This window comes from Jatropha curcas, chromosome 10, assembly GCF_041381405.1.
Source record: "Jatropha curcas cultivar XTBG-Jc1 chromosome 10, XTBG_Jcur_1.0, whole genome shotgun sequence".
In the NCBI taxonomy this organism is placed as follows: Eukaryota; Viridiplantae; Streptophyta; class Magnoliopsida; order Malpighiales; family Euphorbiaceae; genus Jatropha; species Jatropha curcas.
In genome coordinates, this window is record NC_143160.1 from 7,477,253 (window position 1) to 7,494,590 (window position 17,338).

The window sequence follows — 17,338 nt, forward strand, 5'->3', positions numbered from 1 at the left end:
CAAATCTTTACTCCCGCGCACAGTAAGCCTTACTCGCTCTGAAAAATATGAAACCTCGCGCATTACTGGAAAGCAGTCTCTCAATTTCACATTCTCCATATCTTCAATCTCGTATCAGAAGGTCTCTCCCTCTCGCAAAGTCTCCATCAACACTCGCATTTCTCCAACGAACCAGCCGTATTCACTTCAGTCCTCTTCGTCCTCATTCTCTAGTTTTAAATCCTGAATTCAAGGTATTTTGATTCTCTACTTTTCTTATGATTTGTTTCTTCGTCATTGTGATTTTGGTTTGTACGTTTTGTTATTGGAATTGGCTAGGTTGTAGAAGCAGTGAGATTTGATGGTCCGATAATGAATATTGGGGTTGAGGATTGTGAATTGGTTATAGAGACTTGCATTACACGGACTTTGCCGCCGGCATTGACGCTGGAGTTTGGTCTTCGGAGTATTAGAGAGGCTGTGGAGGAATTGAAGTTGAATCCTCCTCCTTCTAGCAGTGGAGTTTTGAGATTTCAGGTTCTTTTGAATTTGCAATAACGAGGTTGACAAAACCCGAAGAAATGCTCTTCCGAATTTTATTTTATCAAATTCTTTAGGGGAAACTTATAATATGACTCTGCAATTATTTATAGGTTGCTGTGCCTCCTAGTCCAAAAGCTTTGAATTGGTTCTGTTGTCAACCAGAGGCGTCTGGAGTGTTTCCTCGATTTTTCCTTTCTAAGGAGATGGAGAATCCATCATGTAAATCTCTTTATCATAACAGAACCCGTGGAGTTTTTGGAATTGGAGCTGCAATTTACTTTATGAAGTCCTCTTGTCTTACATCAGGGGAGCATGGCTGTACAAAAAGGTTCGTTTTGTTATTTTGCACTAGTGGCTTATTTTCCTCCGTAGTCTAGTACTGGAAACGTCATTCATGGATAGTTCTTGATAGTGCAATTTGAGAGTGTCCCCAGTTTTGATAATGAGTGATTCTTAACCTAGCTAGTATGATATGAACCAAGTTGTTGATTAATGTGTCAATATGGAGGTATGAAGCGAGGAGCACACAACATTATATTCCTGAAAGCATTTCTATTCCTTCGTGTAATGCTTACTATTCCCTTAATAAGAAAATTAGATTTTGTTTCTGTTGCTAGGGTCATTGTGGATGTAGGATAGGGTGAGAATTTGTTTAGATTATGCTTAATTTACCCTGGGCTTAATTTTCAGGAAATTTTTGGGACAACTGTTTTTCATACGAATATTGCAGGAAGAGGAGAGCTTTTACCCTTGATTGATGTTAATGGGTTATTTTCCATAATTGTTCAAAACCAACATCTTTTTTGGACCTTTTATGGTGGCTAAGTAATGCCCATGTAATTTCTCTGCAGATATGTCTCAAGTGATTCTATCCATATATCAACCTATGGTTTTGTGAATATTAAATTTGATGCCATGTCATCATCAATTAAGCATGAGGCTGGTTCTTATTATCTTGTAATTCCTGAGGTACTTACATTCTTGTGCATATTTTCTGCAACTCTTAGTGTTTGCCTTCCTTGAATTATTACTTCATAATATTCCCCCCCAGCAGCAAAATTTTCTATTTTTATGGTTGCCTTGGTTTATAGATCTCTCTCTTTTAGGTTTAATAAATGGCAGCATTTTCCATGTTAGAGACTTTTATGGTAAATTTGCTTTCAACAGATTGAGTTAGATGAGTATGAGGATGCCTCCATTCTATCAGCAACACTGGCATGGGATGATGCTTTCTCTGATACATTTAAACAGACAATTCAATCTTTTGAGTCATCTATTAACCAGGTAATCTGATGTTGTCATGTCATGCAATGTTATATTTTTAGCATTCTTGTTTGATTCATAGCTTTGCATCCATCAAATATGATATTAATCAAAGAATTCATTATTCTAACAAGACAATATTGTTTTGTTTAACTGATATCTAAATGATGTAATTGAGAATTGATGTCTGTGTTTATTTTCACAAGCTGTATCAATTTAATTTGGTGCATGTGATTTTTTGCATTCTTTTATGTTACATTAGTTATGACCAATAGTGTTATATGTAATTTGCATAACACACTATTTTTTTTTCTGGCATGTAATTGGTGCTTCTGATACATCTTGCTTGATTGAGTGCCATCACCAAAAAGCCACTTTATCTAAAGTGCAATTCAGAGCGCGGCAAAATTGTTAAATTTGCAAATATCACAATCTAGCAAAATTGGACCAGAACTTAGCTTGTGCATGTATAGTAGTTATTCTTTATTCATGTATTTAATATTGGTCGGTCTTGGTATTCTGTTTGTTATTGCATAGTGCATATTAACTCCTACCATCCCATGCAGCTGGAAGTATTCTGTACCCTTATATTTGTTGTTAAATTTCCTTTCAGGTCAGTTATCATCTTTGGCCAACTGGAGAGAGATGCTGTTTTGACTGCATTAAATCCTCTCTCAATAAGATCAATGTGGTGGAGGATAAAAATTTTCAAATGGTAAAATTTTTACACTGTTTTTGAAGTCATTTAAGCAGTTTAATTTCTATTTTTGACATTATGATATCATTTTGCAATGTGTGTGTGTGTGTGTGTGTGTGTGTGTGTGTGTGTGTATATATATATATATATATATATATGTATCAAATCCATGCGCATCTTGTAAAATAAGTTATGATTGTAGAAAAAGAGTATAAGTGTGAGGATACTTTCTTTTTCCCAACAAGGGTTGGGGGTGGAGGATACTTCACTCAGTAAGTTTATTCTTGCAATAAATGTATATTTGTTCTTTGTGTAGTCCTTGAGCAACATGATTTTATAGGTTTCTTCAAATGCTCTGTTGTTGGATGCAAGGGATTACGAAGCTGACCTCTTGGAACTGGTATCTCCTTTTGCCTGGTAATCGTTCATCGTTGTCCAAATCTCATTTTTCTTTACTTGTGTTGTGCCCAGTCTTTTGCCTCAGCTAAACTCTCTTATGCAAATCCAGTGTTCTTCCATAAACTACTGAATGTTGCTACATGCCAACTTCCTTTGCAGAGAGGGACCACATTTATCTCTCAGTTTTATTTTGGGCTTTCACCAACCTTTGGTGTTTCCAGTAACATGGTATGATGCTGTTTTGTTACTTTATTAAAAGTAAATATTGTTGAATTTCTGTTTTCCTAACATCTATGGGAACTGGAAATACAAGGCAGCATGTAGTGGTATCAGAGAAGACTGAAATGAAAAAGGGATGCTGCCTGATATATAGCACAGGCTGCCTGTGCTTATGAAGGGCCAATTACATGTGAAATTCTTTTTATTATTAGCTATAATTGCAAGATTAGGAGGCACTTTATTTAGCTAATTTGTTGTTGACTGCAATATTTCATGTATATATTGTTTATTAAGAGGATGGAAAGTTGAAAGTGCATACTGGAGTTAGTATTTCATAACAAACATGGTATTAAAAAATAAAAAAGAGAACTTTGGAAATATGACTTTTGGGTGCTTCCTGGGCCAAATAAACTTCCATAAACAGTATTATCTGATTCAAAATGTCGCAATCATTATATAGGTTTGGACCTTCTCAATGCATTGGTTATTGTGGCTATTAAAGTTTTTCAAAAATGTTAGAAACAACAGGTCAGATGATAATTGTTCAAGTTTTATTCTCATTTGACTCGCAGTTGGATCATGCCCATGAAACAAGTTTCTCCCTTCAAGATTGTGCAAACATCAATGCAGTTTGGGCATCACTTATAGTGGAAGAATGTTCTCGGATTGGGTTAACGGTGAGAGGCCTTAAATGGCAATTTGATCTAAATCATTTTTCGTACATGTGCCTGACTAGTTTTTGTTCCAGTACTTCTGCATTGCTCCAGGATCAAGATCATCGCCTCTTGCGATTGCTGCTTCTACTCATCCCCTAACAACGTGCATTGCTTGCTTTGATGAGCGTTCACTTGCATTTCATGCTGTTGGGTATGCCAGAGGTTCTCATAAACCAGCAGTTGTCATAACATCGTCAGGAACTGCAGTTTCAAATCTTCTTCCTGCTGTGAGTTTTGTGGAATGTGTATGCTTGCATGGTACAAACTGCTAAAGGTTTCATTATCAGCAGTAATTGAACATTTTGCAAACTAGTGATTTCATATTTCTTGACCTTTGCCTATTATGCATATACCATGTATGCTTTGCTTGTCATCTTTTAAGTCAGTTCTTTCTGATAAAGTTTTTGATTCTGGCATAGAAGTTTTACTTCGAATCAGACTGGGACTTCTTGTTCCGATTCCTTTTCTCTTTCTATCTTTTTTTGTGCACATGTGTCTCCAGGATCCCTCTTATGACTTGAATTGGAATTTTGCATTACATGAGTAATCTTTTTCTTGCTACTGAACTTTTATTTATTTTTCAGGGAAATTTACTTACTCATCTGTTGTATGCATAAAATTGGAATGTTTGTCTGAATTTGTATCTGATACAGAACATTATTCTTAATAAATGGTAAATCTGCAGGTTGTGGAAGCCAGTCAAGATTTTGTGCCACTTCTGTTGCTCACTGCAGATCGCCCTCCTGAGCTTCAAAATGTTGGGGCAAACCAATCGATCAATCAGGTATGGAATGATGAAATATCGTGCAAAAAGTGATCTTTTACAATTTCCATTAGATATCTTGATTTATATTTTTCATGTCATCTGTGTTTTTTGTAATGCAAAAACTTTTTTGTTTAAGCACTTATAAAGCACATTGCTGGATTTGTGTGTTAGGTGGAGCATTTTGGTTCTTTTGTGAGGTTCTTCTTCAGTTTTCCTGCACCTACTGATAATATTCCTGCGCGGATGGTTCTCACCTCACTTGACTCTGCTGTACATTGGGCAACCTCTTCACCATATGGCCCTGTTCATATTAACTGTCCTTTTAGAGAGCCACTGGATGGTAGTCCGAAAAGATGGAGTTTGAGCTGTCTCAAGGGATTAGATAATTGGATGTCTAGTGCTGAGCCATTCACAAAGTATATTCAAATGCAAAATTCACTTGCATGTTATGGCGAAATGCACATCCCTATGGCACAAGTTCTTGAAATAATTCAAGGGGCCAAAAGGGGTCTTCTTCTTGTCGGTGCAATTCATACAGAAGAGGACATATGGGCAGCTCTTCTCTTGGGGAGACATCTCAACTGGCCAGTCGTAGCAGACATCTTGTCAGGTTTACGATTGAGGAAGTTCTTGTCTTATTTTCCTGAAGTTGAAGAGAATGTTTTATTTCTTGATCATCTGGACCATGTTTTGCTCTCGGATTTTGTGAGGGGTTGCGTGATGTTTGATGTAGTTATTCAGGTATAACATGCTCATGTATTCTTTTTCTCTGAATTATTCCCTATGGTGTTTATTTAAATTGCTTTTATAGATGCCTTGGACATCTTAAATCAAGTTGTTCGCAAAGATAGCAGGTTGAATTCGAGTTCTATGTTGCACATCTTAAATTTCTTCTAGTTTTCTAAGTTGCACAGCAAGGGGTTATAATGACTGGACTCTCTAGCTATATGGTTATATTTGTGGCTTTAGGTTCCATATTTGCAGCTGGTTCATAAGGACATCACTATAGTTTCTGTTGGCGAAGTTATTTGCTACCCATGTATACTGATAATCAGCAAAGAATGTGTTAGGCGCTATGATAATGTAGTTTGACATCAATTATTTTCCTAATTGTAAAATATTTGGCTATATTTATGACTGAATAAGATAATTAAAAGTTCCCTTTTGGGAAAATGTGTTTGTAAGATGCTATAGACTGGTGATGCTATGATGCGAAAGAGAAACACTACATGCATTTTTCATCTTTAACATGAAAAACTGCTATTACTTGGAAAGTTCATAGTTGCTGCATTTCTTCCATCTGTCATGCCACAGTCCCCTGAGTGTCCTGTAGTCACAGGAAATTATATGTAAAGTTCTGTCAATGGATGGAAATGTAATATTGTTACTATTATGGCATGTGATTTATGTCGTGAAAATAATACCTGTTATAATTATGATTCTATGGCTCTTACCAATTGCCTTTTTTATTCTGAACTATAAACAGATTGGAGGTCGAATAACAAGCAAACGTATTTGTCAGATGCTGGAGGACTGCTATCCGTGCTCATACATCTTAGTTGACAACCACCCTTGTCGTCATGATCCATCACATTTGGTAACTCACAGGGTGCAGTGCTCCATTCTTCAATTTGTTGACAGTATAATAAAAGCTCAACATCCTTCTAGGAGCAGCAAATGGTGTAGTTATCTGAAAGCTTTGGACGATATGGTATTTGAGCTCTATCATGCTCTTTTTGTTTCTTTTTTTGTTATATGGTGCCAATTTGATGAATATATGAAAGACGCCCTTGTCATTATAGCCAGATAGCCACAGCTTTACCTTACATTGATTGATCTAGTGGTTGACAAAAATATTTGACGTGATGCTAAGTTAGCTCCACATAGTATAATGCCATCATGCTACTGAACTTGTTGCATAATGTGTTGCAGTATTTCCAAAGTTAGCTATAATTTCCTGCATTGAGAGTTTACTATACTTTTGTTGGTGCTTGGTTAAATTTAATTAAATTAAGGTAAGAATATAGTGCCTCTATTTGCAGCCATTCTTTGCTCCAGTGGTTTTCGCACTCATGCATTGCTAGAAATAGAATATTTAGAGAGTTTTACATTGGTTATGCTCCATTTACATTGGATTTCAATTAAACTAAACTTTTATTCTTGTGAGTCTTGGTTCCTCATGTCTACGTGATTTTAAGAATTATTCATATTTGTTTCCACTGCACTTAATATTTTTATTTTTTTCTCTCTGTTCTCTTCTATATTTCTTGCCATCTTCTGTAGGTTGCACGGAACATATCATTTCAAATTTATGCAGAGAGCTCCTTGACCGAGCCACATGTTGCACATGTAATTTCGAAAGCACTTTCATCTGAGTCTGCTCTTTTTATTGGCAACAGCATGGCAATACGTGATGCTGATATGTATGGATGTAGTCATGAAAACCATACTTCTAGCATTGTGGGGAAGGTTTTGAACTCAGAACTTCAGTGTCTTGGAATTAGTGTGGCTGCAAATAGGGGAGCTAGTGGTATTGATGGTTTGCTCAGTACAGCAATTGGTTTTGCAGTTGGATGCAAAAAAAGAGTAAGTCCTTCAGATTGGTCGCATTTCTAAAATGTTTTTGGCTATGAATTTCTGCTGTTGTTTGTGATTGTGATCCAAGAATCCAAGTTGGAAGATATGCTTATGCCTTTGTTTTGAGAAGTAACAACAAATGCTTGACCTTATCAAAAAGTAATGTATTTTCTATAATCAGAAAATATATTTCATCCAAATATGGGGCCAAAGGTAATTACGTTTTTCTGAATAATTGTCATATAAACCTCCATTAATGTATTGCTATTCTGTTCAGTGAAGTATGAAAACTTCCAAGTCCAATAAAATTGATTACCATTTCTTAGAAGTAATTTATTGTAAGCCTTTTAATTAGGAATCAAAACATTCTACGCTAACCATCTTTTATGTTTGTAAAAAACTTAACAAACTACGGGTTTGTGTATTGCCCCCTTCATTTTCTTTTGTATTCACTTAGAAAATTAAGTTGTTTCACCTTTTGCATTAATAGATGTTGTATTTTTCTATTTTTAATTTCTGATTTTTCTGAATTTGTGTTGTTTCATATTTGTTAAGGTACTTTGTGTGATTGGAGATGTGTCTTTCCTTCATGATACAAATGGCTTATCAATTTTGAAGGCAAGGTAGACAACCTTTTGTTATATAGTATGCTGTGTCTTTTTTGTTTTGAGGTCTTATAATCTTTAAAGATTGCTGACAAGTGACATGATTATGGATGATGGCAATGGCATGCCTTAATATTCTCAGCTACATATTTTTCTGTTCTTTAAATGATCTTATAATTCAATTGACACATCATGTCATCATCTACTATCTCTTAGTGTTTACATAAATGAGAAAATTAGTCATAAAGATTTTTTTAATTCACTAGTTATGAAGATCTGTTCTTTCTGAAGGATTTCAAGGAAGCCAATGACAATACTTGTGATAAACAATCATGGTGGAGCAATCTTCAGTCTGCTTCCTATTGCAGATGGAACTGATCAGAGAATCCTGAATCAGTATTTCTACACTTCCCACAACATTTCAATTCACCAGCTGTGTATGGCACACAGGTAAAAAACCTCATCAGTTAGGTGGTTATGTTTAAAATAAGTTTATTTGGGAAATGTTATGGTCCCCATGTGAAACCTGGCCTTGCCTCATGCTACTTGTTTTTCAATGTTAACTTTCTTAGGATAGTGGTAACAGGCATATGGCTTGCATTCTATGTGATATTGAATCATTGTCTTAATTTTAATACTCCAAATAGGATTTCTGATTTACAAAGAAATAACTTGAAGATTATGCCCATCAAGTTATGATCATCATCTGAAAAAAGCCAAGTAATATTTGCCGTGTTCTTTATCTTGACAATTGGATGAGAGTGCTCTTGAGATTCAATGATTGTATTGCTTTTTTCTGGACCTACTCTCCAAATGGTTTGTTTTTGAATCTCTTGTGAACTCATTAAATTGATTGCAGTTTGAGACTTATCGGTAGCTTTATCTTTTCTTTTTTCAGTAAACTTGATTTCTTTCTGACTCAAATACAAGCTCATTAATGGCATGCAGTGTGAGATATGTACACGTGAAGACAAAAATGGAACTTCAAGATGCTTTACACACATCTCAATATGAGAATGTGGATTATGTCATTGAAGTGGAGAGCTGCATTAGTGCCAATTCAACTTTCCACAGGTTGTCTGGTTTGCTTTTCAATCATATTTTTTTCCTCTTGAAGTTAACAGCTTATTGCCTGTGTAATCTGCTGACACATTATGGCTCTCTCTCAGCATATTAAAGAAATCTGCATGCCAAGCAGCAGATCAGGCTTTAAGCATTCTTTCAAGGCTTTCAGTTCCATCTTCCCTTGCAGATGGGTTGTTTGTAAGCGAGATTCTCAAAATGGAGTACTCGCTGTACAGGTTTTGTAAGGAGAATAACTTTGAAATTGTTGCATCCTTACTAATTAGGAGATAGTTTGTTAACACCTTTCAAATATTTGTTGTGACAGAATTCAACTGTGCGCTGCGCCTACTTTAACTTCAGTAGCTTCTGATTGTAATAAATTTCATAAGGAAGGATATATTCTATCATTGTTTCTTGAAGATGGAAGCATTGGGTATGGTGAGGTTGGTTTACTCTGATTCCTTAATCCTTTTCTGGCTATTATTTCCTCTCTCATATCTTCTTCCCTCCCTCTTTAACTTCTCTGGAGTTCTGGAAACTCTGCATAACAGTCTGAAAAGATTTTAATCCTTATTCCCTATCGCGCTGCCATGTTGCTCTTATTTTTTGGTGGAATTTCATTCTGCATGATTAAATATGTGGGATTTCATTTTACACATACACTGTCTTAGTGACGCCTTTTCATTTACTGGAAATATTGTAAAATATATTCAAAAGGTTAACAATGTAGTTGTTTCGTCATTTATAGTTACGAGTGTAAGAGAGTATTCTTAATTTAAAGGAGTTAAGAATGATCATTTCAGCATTTGTTGATGATTCAGTATTCTGTCCCCCTGGTGACACCAAGAATAAGGTTTCTGTTATGGTTGATTGTGTTGATTTCTTGAAACTGAAACATAACAGTACTTGGAAGTTTTTTCTGATTTTGATGGTGAAAAATTAAAAGGGTCTTCCAGTGCATGAGGCCTCCTGTGCAGGGCTCTCTATTGGTAAAAAATTTGAGCAGAAAATTACTTCTTCCTACTTAAATAAGTAGCTTGCCATGCAGAAAAGTTGGATTTTGCACTATTATTATTTATCTAGACCAACAGAAAACCTCAAATGTCTTTTAATTCAATGGTTTATTTTTTCATTTTATTTTATTTATAACTATGGTAAAAGGAAAGGTACACAATACTCACATGCATTTATCCATGCTTGAAAACAAAAACTGTTTGCAGTATAATTACTATCTTTCTTGTGATAGTTATGGATATATATTTTTCACCTTCTTCGTTGACATTTTACATAGTCACACTGGCATTATGTGATGTCCCAGAACATTGCCTATTATCAAAAAGTAGTGAGAAAAATTTTTTCCTGGGAATTTGTTGTTTCCTTAATTTACTCACCAGATGGAGAAGAAGTTTGAAAACAGAATTATGCTATAAAGATGTAAAGGTACACTTCCTAGTTTTGAGGATTACTTTATGCTGCACTACTTTTATTGAACAGGTTGCACCTGTTGATATGAATAAAGAAAGCTTGATGGATGTAGAAGAGCAACTTCAGTTTCTCATTCATGTGATCCAAGGAACCAAGCTTAGTTTTTCCCTTCCTCTACTAAAGGGATCATTTTCCTCTTGGATATGGAACAATTTAGGAATCCCGGTAGGTTTGTGCATCTCCAATCTCTATGCACAATATTCAGAGCCTAATGAGTCGAGTATTAGGAAGTTCTAAAGCAAAGGTTGTCATTAGTTATATGTCATATCCCCTGGCTTTTTGGCTGAATTATATTTGATTCATCAATATTAATATTTTGCAGGAATATTCAATCTTTCCTAGCGTCAGATGTGGTTTAGAAATGGCTATCTTGAATGCTATAGCAGAAAGACAAGGCTCCAGTTTACTGAACATGATTCAACCCCAGAGAGAGGAAGAAAAAACTAATGAAAAGTCAAGGGTTAAGATATGCGGCCTTATTGACTCTAACGGGACGCCTGCTGAGGTTGCTCATATTGCTTACTCTCTTGTTGAAGAAGGATTTTCTGCATTAAAGCTAAAAGTGAGTCTTACTGGAACCAAACTTTCAAACTAAAAACATGCTGTCTGTGGTTCATTTCTTCACTTCATATCCTTGTATGATCTTTCTGATGTAACTCATTTAGTATCACTTCAGATTTTAAATGCCTACTATGTTATTGGGGTAAGTTGGATTTCTGAAATTCTTCTGTAACAGGTTGCACGACGAGCAGATCCCATTCAAGATGCTGCAGTTATACAAGAAGTGAGAAAAAAGGTGGGTCAGCAGATTCAACTCCGTGTGGATGCCAACAGAAAGTGGTCCTATGAAGAAGCTATTCAGTTTAGCTCTCTGGTGAAAGATTGTGACCTTCAGTATATTGAGGTATATTTTCCAGATTGTGCAAATGTTACAATTATATTGTTAGTAAGTCTCCAGCGTGTAATTCTAGGTATTCTTGAGTAAATTCAATTGTAGATAGATTTCCTCTGAGCTATGCCCCTTTTAAGCATCCAGAACGGATGAAAAGAAAATATTTACTAAGAAATCCTTATTAGCTATCTGTAAGGTTTTGATGGTCACAATTGACTGTTCAACTGTTGTTTTTTCATTCTCTATTTGATTATGGTACAAGTTATTAGTACTTTATCCTGGTATACTTTTTTGGGTATTTCATTTTGACTGACTGTGCTACAATACTCGTGTTTCAGGAGCCTGTTCAGGATGAAGATGATATTGTAAAGTACTGTGAAGAAAGTGGCTTACCTGTTGCACTTGATGAAACTATTGACAAATTTTGTGAAAATCCTCTTGGTATGCTTGTGAAATATGCTCACTCTGGAATAGTTGCTGTGGTAAGTGATACTGGATATTTGCTCACTCTGGAATAGTTGCTGTGGTAAGTGATACTGGATATTTGCTAATGATTAGTCTTCTCCCTCATCCTTGTGGTAGCAGCAGAAGCACTAACAGCATAAATGTGCATTCTCACTGAAGTGAAGTACCAACTTTGTAGACTTCATGAAGAAAGTTTCTAGATAGAAGACTAGCCTAGTCAGATATGTTAGATAATAGATAGAGAAGTGACTAATTTGAAGGTTCTTATCTGTGTTAACATATTTGGGATAGAATCTATTATGTGCCAAGTCAATTTATCAATGATTGAATGGCCAACTTTGAAATGCCCACATCCGGTGTGTTGGTGGTTCTATACTGTTTTATGTTCATCTCTTTTTCCCATGGGCTGCATTGTCATCCATCCATCACTATCATGATAATCAATTATATGTTTCAGACTATTACCTTTTTATACTGGGAAATAGAAACTAAAAATATAGTCGGCATGAAAAACAAAAAGATTCCTTTTTGCATTAGTTGTTCTTTGGAGAAATGGTCTTTCCCCTTGAAATATTCTACAAACGCAAGAAAGTATTTTTCCCTTTTGGTACTCATTCAGATGTGTTCTACTGGTCTTGTCAGGTTATCAAACCAAGTGTGGTTGGTGGGTTTGAACGAGCAGCATTCATTGCACAATGGGCCCATCAGCAAGGGAAGATGGCTGTTGTTAGTGCTGCATTTGAAAGTGGCTTGGGCTTGTCAGCTTACATTCAGTTCTCCTATTACCTAGAGCTGCAGAGTGCAGATCTTTGCAGAGTTATGAACTATAAATTGTGGCCATCTGTAGCCCATGGTCTTGGTACATATAAATGGCTGAAAGAAGATGTAACGACTAAACCTTTGGGGATTCATCCTGATCCATGTAGTGGCTTTGTGGGAGCATCTGTTGCCGATGCTATTCAACTCCTGCAGAAGTTTCAAGTCAACCACAATGTTATTCAAAGGACTTTTACTGGGGAGCAAGTATATAGATACCATTTGGCTGTGAATTTGAAGGATTTTTCCAGCTCCATCAAAGTGTATGAGGTTGGACAAAAAGAGAATGTGAGTAGAAGATTTTCACAAATACTTTCCTTATTTAGTTTTTCTTTTCCTTTTTCTCCTCTTAGAAAGTATCCTTCCGTTGTTTTTGACATGCTGAGAAGCTTACGGATTCTTCTGGCCCATAACCACTTAAAATAAACAAGTGTATCCTGTACGTAAAATAAACAAGCGTATCATGTTCTATCATAGTTTAGCCATATACTTCTTATATGATTCGATAGATGACTTTCTTTGTGCTTAATCCTTTTTGTAATCTGCAAATATGCATCTGTTGCATGAAGAGATTCACTGTGATTTACTGATACAGGATTAGTTTCTTAGTTTGATTGTTTTAGTTATTTTCTGTGGGTGAAGACAGCAAACTGATAATCTGATCAATGGGCTCTTTGTAGGTAGTTTCTTCGTATCTGAGACTGCTCTGTTATGTGTGTTTGTCAATTATCATTCAAAAATTTTATGCCATTGTCTTGAGATCTGATAATTTGCCAAGATACTTCTTAGCTATTTGCTGAATTTTGAAAGAAAACTTTCTTTTTGGTTAATTTAGTTTATGCTTATGATAGCAAGTCAGATAGCAGGGTTAGATAGAATGTATGTCTTGCTTGTAAGCTCAGAAAAGCTATGGGTCAGAATGGCTAGAAGTTATGGATGAGGTATTAGGTTACTAGAAAGGCCAAGTATGTGGGTTAGAATGGCTAGACCTAGAAGTTATGGATGAGGAATGGGATTATCTTAAGGCCATCCTCCCTTCCCTTTTTTTTTTTTTTTTTCACATATTCTATGCAGCTCTCAAGTATAAAACGAGTTGGTGCAATCAATGAAATCGGCCCCCCCCCCCCCCCCCCCCCCAATTACATTGTATAGAACCTGTGGTGCATGTGTTTGCTGTGTTCTTTACCCTATCATTTCAAGACATAGGTTTTACTTTACAGGACACTGCAATAATTACCAAGGCCATTGATATGCTTATATAATCTATTCAATGCTCTCTTCGTTGTAATTTGTCCATGCAGGATAATGTTGTTCTTTTTCTTCATGGCTTTCTTGGAACTGGTGAAGACTGGGTCCCTATCATGAAGGCCATCTCAGGATCTGCAAGATGCATTTCAATTGATCTTCCTGGCCATGGGGGATCAAATATACAAAATTGCGGTGGTACAGAAGCCAAACAGGAAGTAACTTTGTCAGTTGAAATTATTGCAGATGTATTGTATAAGTTGATACAAGAGATAACTCCTAGAAAGGTCACCCTTGTTGGATATTCAATGGGAGGAAGGATAGCACTGCATATGGCGCTTAGGCATCAGGATAAGGTACGTTTGTTGCACTTGACAATTGACGTTTCAATTTGAGTTAGCATTTATGATCATTTACTTAATAAAGAGAAACTCTAATTATGCAGATCAATGGAGCTGTTATAATATCTGGTAGCCCTGGAATAGAAGATGGAATGGCAAGAAAAATTCGTTGGGTTAAAGATGTTTCTAGATCTCGCTTACTCATCGATTATGGGCTACAAACCTTTCTAGATGCCTGGTATGCTGGGGAGCTCTGGGACAGGTGACTTCTTGGTTTTCCTTGTTTAAATTGCTATTTGAAAGCTTTCGTTATACTTGAGAACTCTCTGCTTGCTTCGATTATCAACTGTATAAAGTTTATTCAACAGCTTGAGAAGCCATCCTCGTTTTAAGGAAATAGTTTCCAGCCGCTTGTTGCATGATGATATTCACTATCTTGCAAAAGCTCTATCTGATCTGAGCATTGGTAGACAGATGTAAGTTAATACTCAAGTTCTCATTTTTACTTTTCGTGCAAGGTTTGAGGTTCCTTGTGAAACATTTTCTCTTTTGAACTTTTAAGGAAAGTCAATATAAATTACATAAGTATGTAAATAGCATAATCTTAGGGATTTATATTCCTAAATAGTCTAAGATTTACATTCCTAAATTGTTTAGGGATTCCTTTTATATTAACTTATATGATCCATATTGATGAATGATATAGAAATACAATTCTCAGCCCTTATAACATGAACTTCGTTCTCACATAATTATAAAATTAAGTCTTCAAGCAATCACACTAACGTTATGCAAACAACTAGTCTCAGCACCTACATGATTCAGAAAAGAAAAGCAGTTCCTCCTTGCAAGCCAATTTCCATACATCATTATTATCAAAAGATTCCATCTAGTCAATGCACATTTGGCAGAAATTAGTGATTGGCCAGTAATTAAATGGAGCATCCTGATCAATACTGATATTTCAGAGTTCTATTTATTTATTTTTTCTTTTTTGAATTTAATTTCCTAGTTCTTCCTTGATGAATTTTGGTGCTGGTTTTTTTTTAGGGTGCATTTGGGAGGGGGAGAGGAAAACTTTGAGGAGATTATGTTCCCTCTTTGTTTGCGAGAGAGAAAATGGGAGGAAAATATAAAGAATAGTACGTATGAGGCTCATGTAAAATTTTTTTACCTGAACTCAGGATGAAAATGAATTGCTACTCCATAATATCACAAAATGTATCCTTCTAATAATATATTTAACTGTAAAATAAAGATCATAGTACTGTCTCCTTTAAACAGAAAGTTCCATTTAGTATTTTAATTTATAGCATAGGTTCAGCCATACTTCTGTCAAGTGTCAACCAGTTGTCTGTTGACTCGCGTCATCTTAAACCACACCTCCATCACTCATGTTGTCATCTAGCAATAATTTTCAGAAGGTCTCAGATTACAGTTCTGTGTTGCTATTACTAAATTAGAGTTTTATATCATTGTTACGGGGATATTGATCATTCTGGTATAAACTGCTGTATTCTGAGAAAGTGATGTATTATGAAGGCGATAGATTTCTTAGTCTTTGGATATTGAACATAGCATGGTTGTGTAAGAACATAATTTTGGAATTACAACTGAAAGCAAAATATTAAACAAAATGTTCATGACCGAGTTTTTTTAAATTTCTAGGACCACTAGTTGGTGTTGCACTGATTATTTTGAATTAAACTTTTATCACTCACAGTGTAACTGAAATATGATTACAAACATCAGTTACTGATTGAACTTTTGGAGTTCACACGTCTATTATCAGTAAATTTCAGTATAACAATGATAATTATATCTTATGCACTTGCGTGACAGGCCATTGTGGGAAGAGTTGAAGCAAAGTGATATACCTCTTTTGCTCATTGTTGGAGAGAGAGATGGGAAGTTCAAGGCAATTGCCCGAAAAATTTGCAATGAAATTGGTCAATATAGAAAGTGCAGTAATGACACGGGGAACAATATTTTAGGGACAGTTGAGGTTCCCAACTGTGGGCATGCTGTCCATTTGGAGGATCCTCTCCATGTTATTAGATCTATAAGACAATTCCTAACCAGACTTGGGAAGTGTTCCATTTCAAAGCTCAGTGAAGAGAAGCTCTAATCCATTACTGGTAACAAATTATGACTGATATAATTCATATGTCCCTTTGTTATTTAAGCCTTTTTCAAGTTCACAATTGAGTCTTTATCATTCTAGTTTCAGGTGTTGAAGATTTCAACAAACAACCAATTTTGCAGTAAGGTTGGTTGTTGACTATTCATTTTGTTAAAGAATGTCCATTTGATAGTGGAATCCAACACTTAAACCATATGTTGATCTTTCAGAAGTAGAAAGGTTGGGGAAATGTTTTTCTGTGCTATATATTACATTGTTGGCTTAAGTCAAAAGCTGAAATACTCGATATTAATGACCCTCGAAGGCTTTGAAATAAAAGTGTATTATCTTTTACCTTTTCCCTGTTTTCCCAACCAATCTCTTTCATATTTTCCTTTTTTTTTTTTTTGATGATTTTGGCTGCAGGTTATTTATATGATACTATGGTTCCTAATTTTCTTTCAAAATCCAGGTATGTTGGAGTGGTGACTGGAGCAAATGTCTTGTGTTCTGATTGAAATTCAATGCCAGTGCTATGCCAACAGCGTTGCTGTGTCTTCTTATCACGAGGTAGGTGCAGATGTGCTCTTTCTATATGTTTTTTTTCCTGGAAGGGATATTTACTGAGAGCAACAATTACAGTGTTCGTGTCATTCAGTAATAGTATGGATGTTGTTAATGGTAAAATAATAACTTGCACACATGACGTAATCTCATGCCTTGAGAAGGTGATTGAACATTAATATAGAGATTAAATTGCAATATATGATAAGGTACAGACGTTCACACATATAGGCGTGCTGTCAATTATGAAGTAAAAATAGGATAGGTTGTTGGATAAAGAAAAAGGAAAGTTGTACACTAGCATAGCACTTCTTTGTAAAATTCTCCGCATGTGCTCGACTTGCAGAATGCAGATGTTGATTGGTAAAGTTTATTTGTGAGGTGTTAAAATGCCTAGTTGTCAAATCTTTGAAATTTTAATTTTTTGAATCGAGAATCGAATGGAAGTACAATTTTTCAAAATTAATTAAAAATAAATACATATGTATTTATGCATATATTTTCATTAATTTTATGAAAAATACTAATATTTAATTGCACATAATGTATTTATATAAATTTCAGTTCTAAATCATTTAC

At 35.4% G+C, this 17,338-nt stretch overlaps 1 protein-coding gene across 4 annotated transcripts; it reads left to right on the top strand.

Annotated features, from left to right (window-relative positions):
- Positions 1-17,132, top strand: PHYLLO (2-oxoglutarate decarboxylase/hydro-lyase/magnesium ion-binding protein; the record flags this gene model as incomplete). Of its 4 annotated transcripts, none has more annotated exon segments than XR_016322977.1 (30): positions 1-233; positions 319-516; positions 633-850; positions 1,374-1,491; positions 1,690-1,806; positions 2,399-2,500; positions 2,823-2,882; positions 3,041-3,109; positions 3,673-3,777; positions 3,849-4,043; positions 4,502-4,600; positions 4,754-5,323; positions 6,069-6,293; positions 6,866-7,168; positions 7,715-7,782; positions 8,056-8,214; positions 8,713-8,838; positions 8,934-9,065; positions 9,155-9,272; positions 10,324-10,479; positions 10,637-10,876; positions 11,051-11,218; positions 11,545-11,688; positions 12,314-12,775; positions 13,789-14,088; positions 14,178-14,335; positions 14,442-14,549; positions 15,916-16,211; positions 16,298-16,435; positions 16,668-17,132. XR_016322977.1 is itself a non-coding variant. In XM_089726935.1 (30 exon segments), coding segments are annotated over 28 exon segments (5,190 nt in total). In that variant the 3' UTR covers positions 16,202-16,211; positions 16,304-16,342; positions 16,668-17,132.
- Positions 17,133-17,338: the final 206 nt, after the last annotated feature.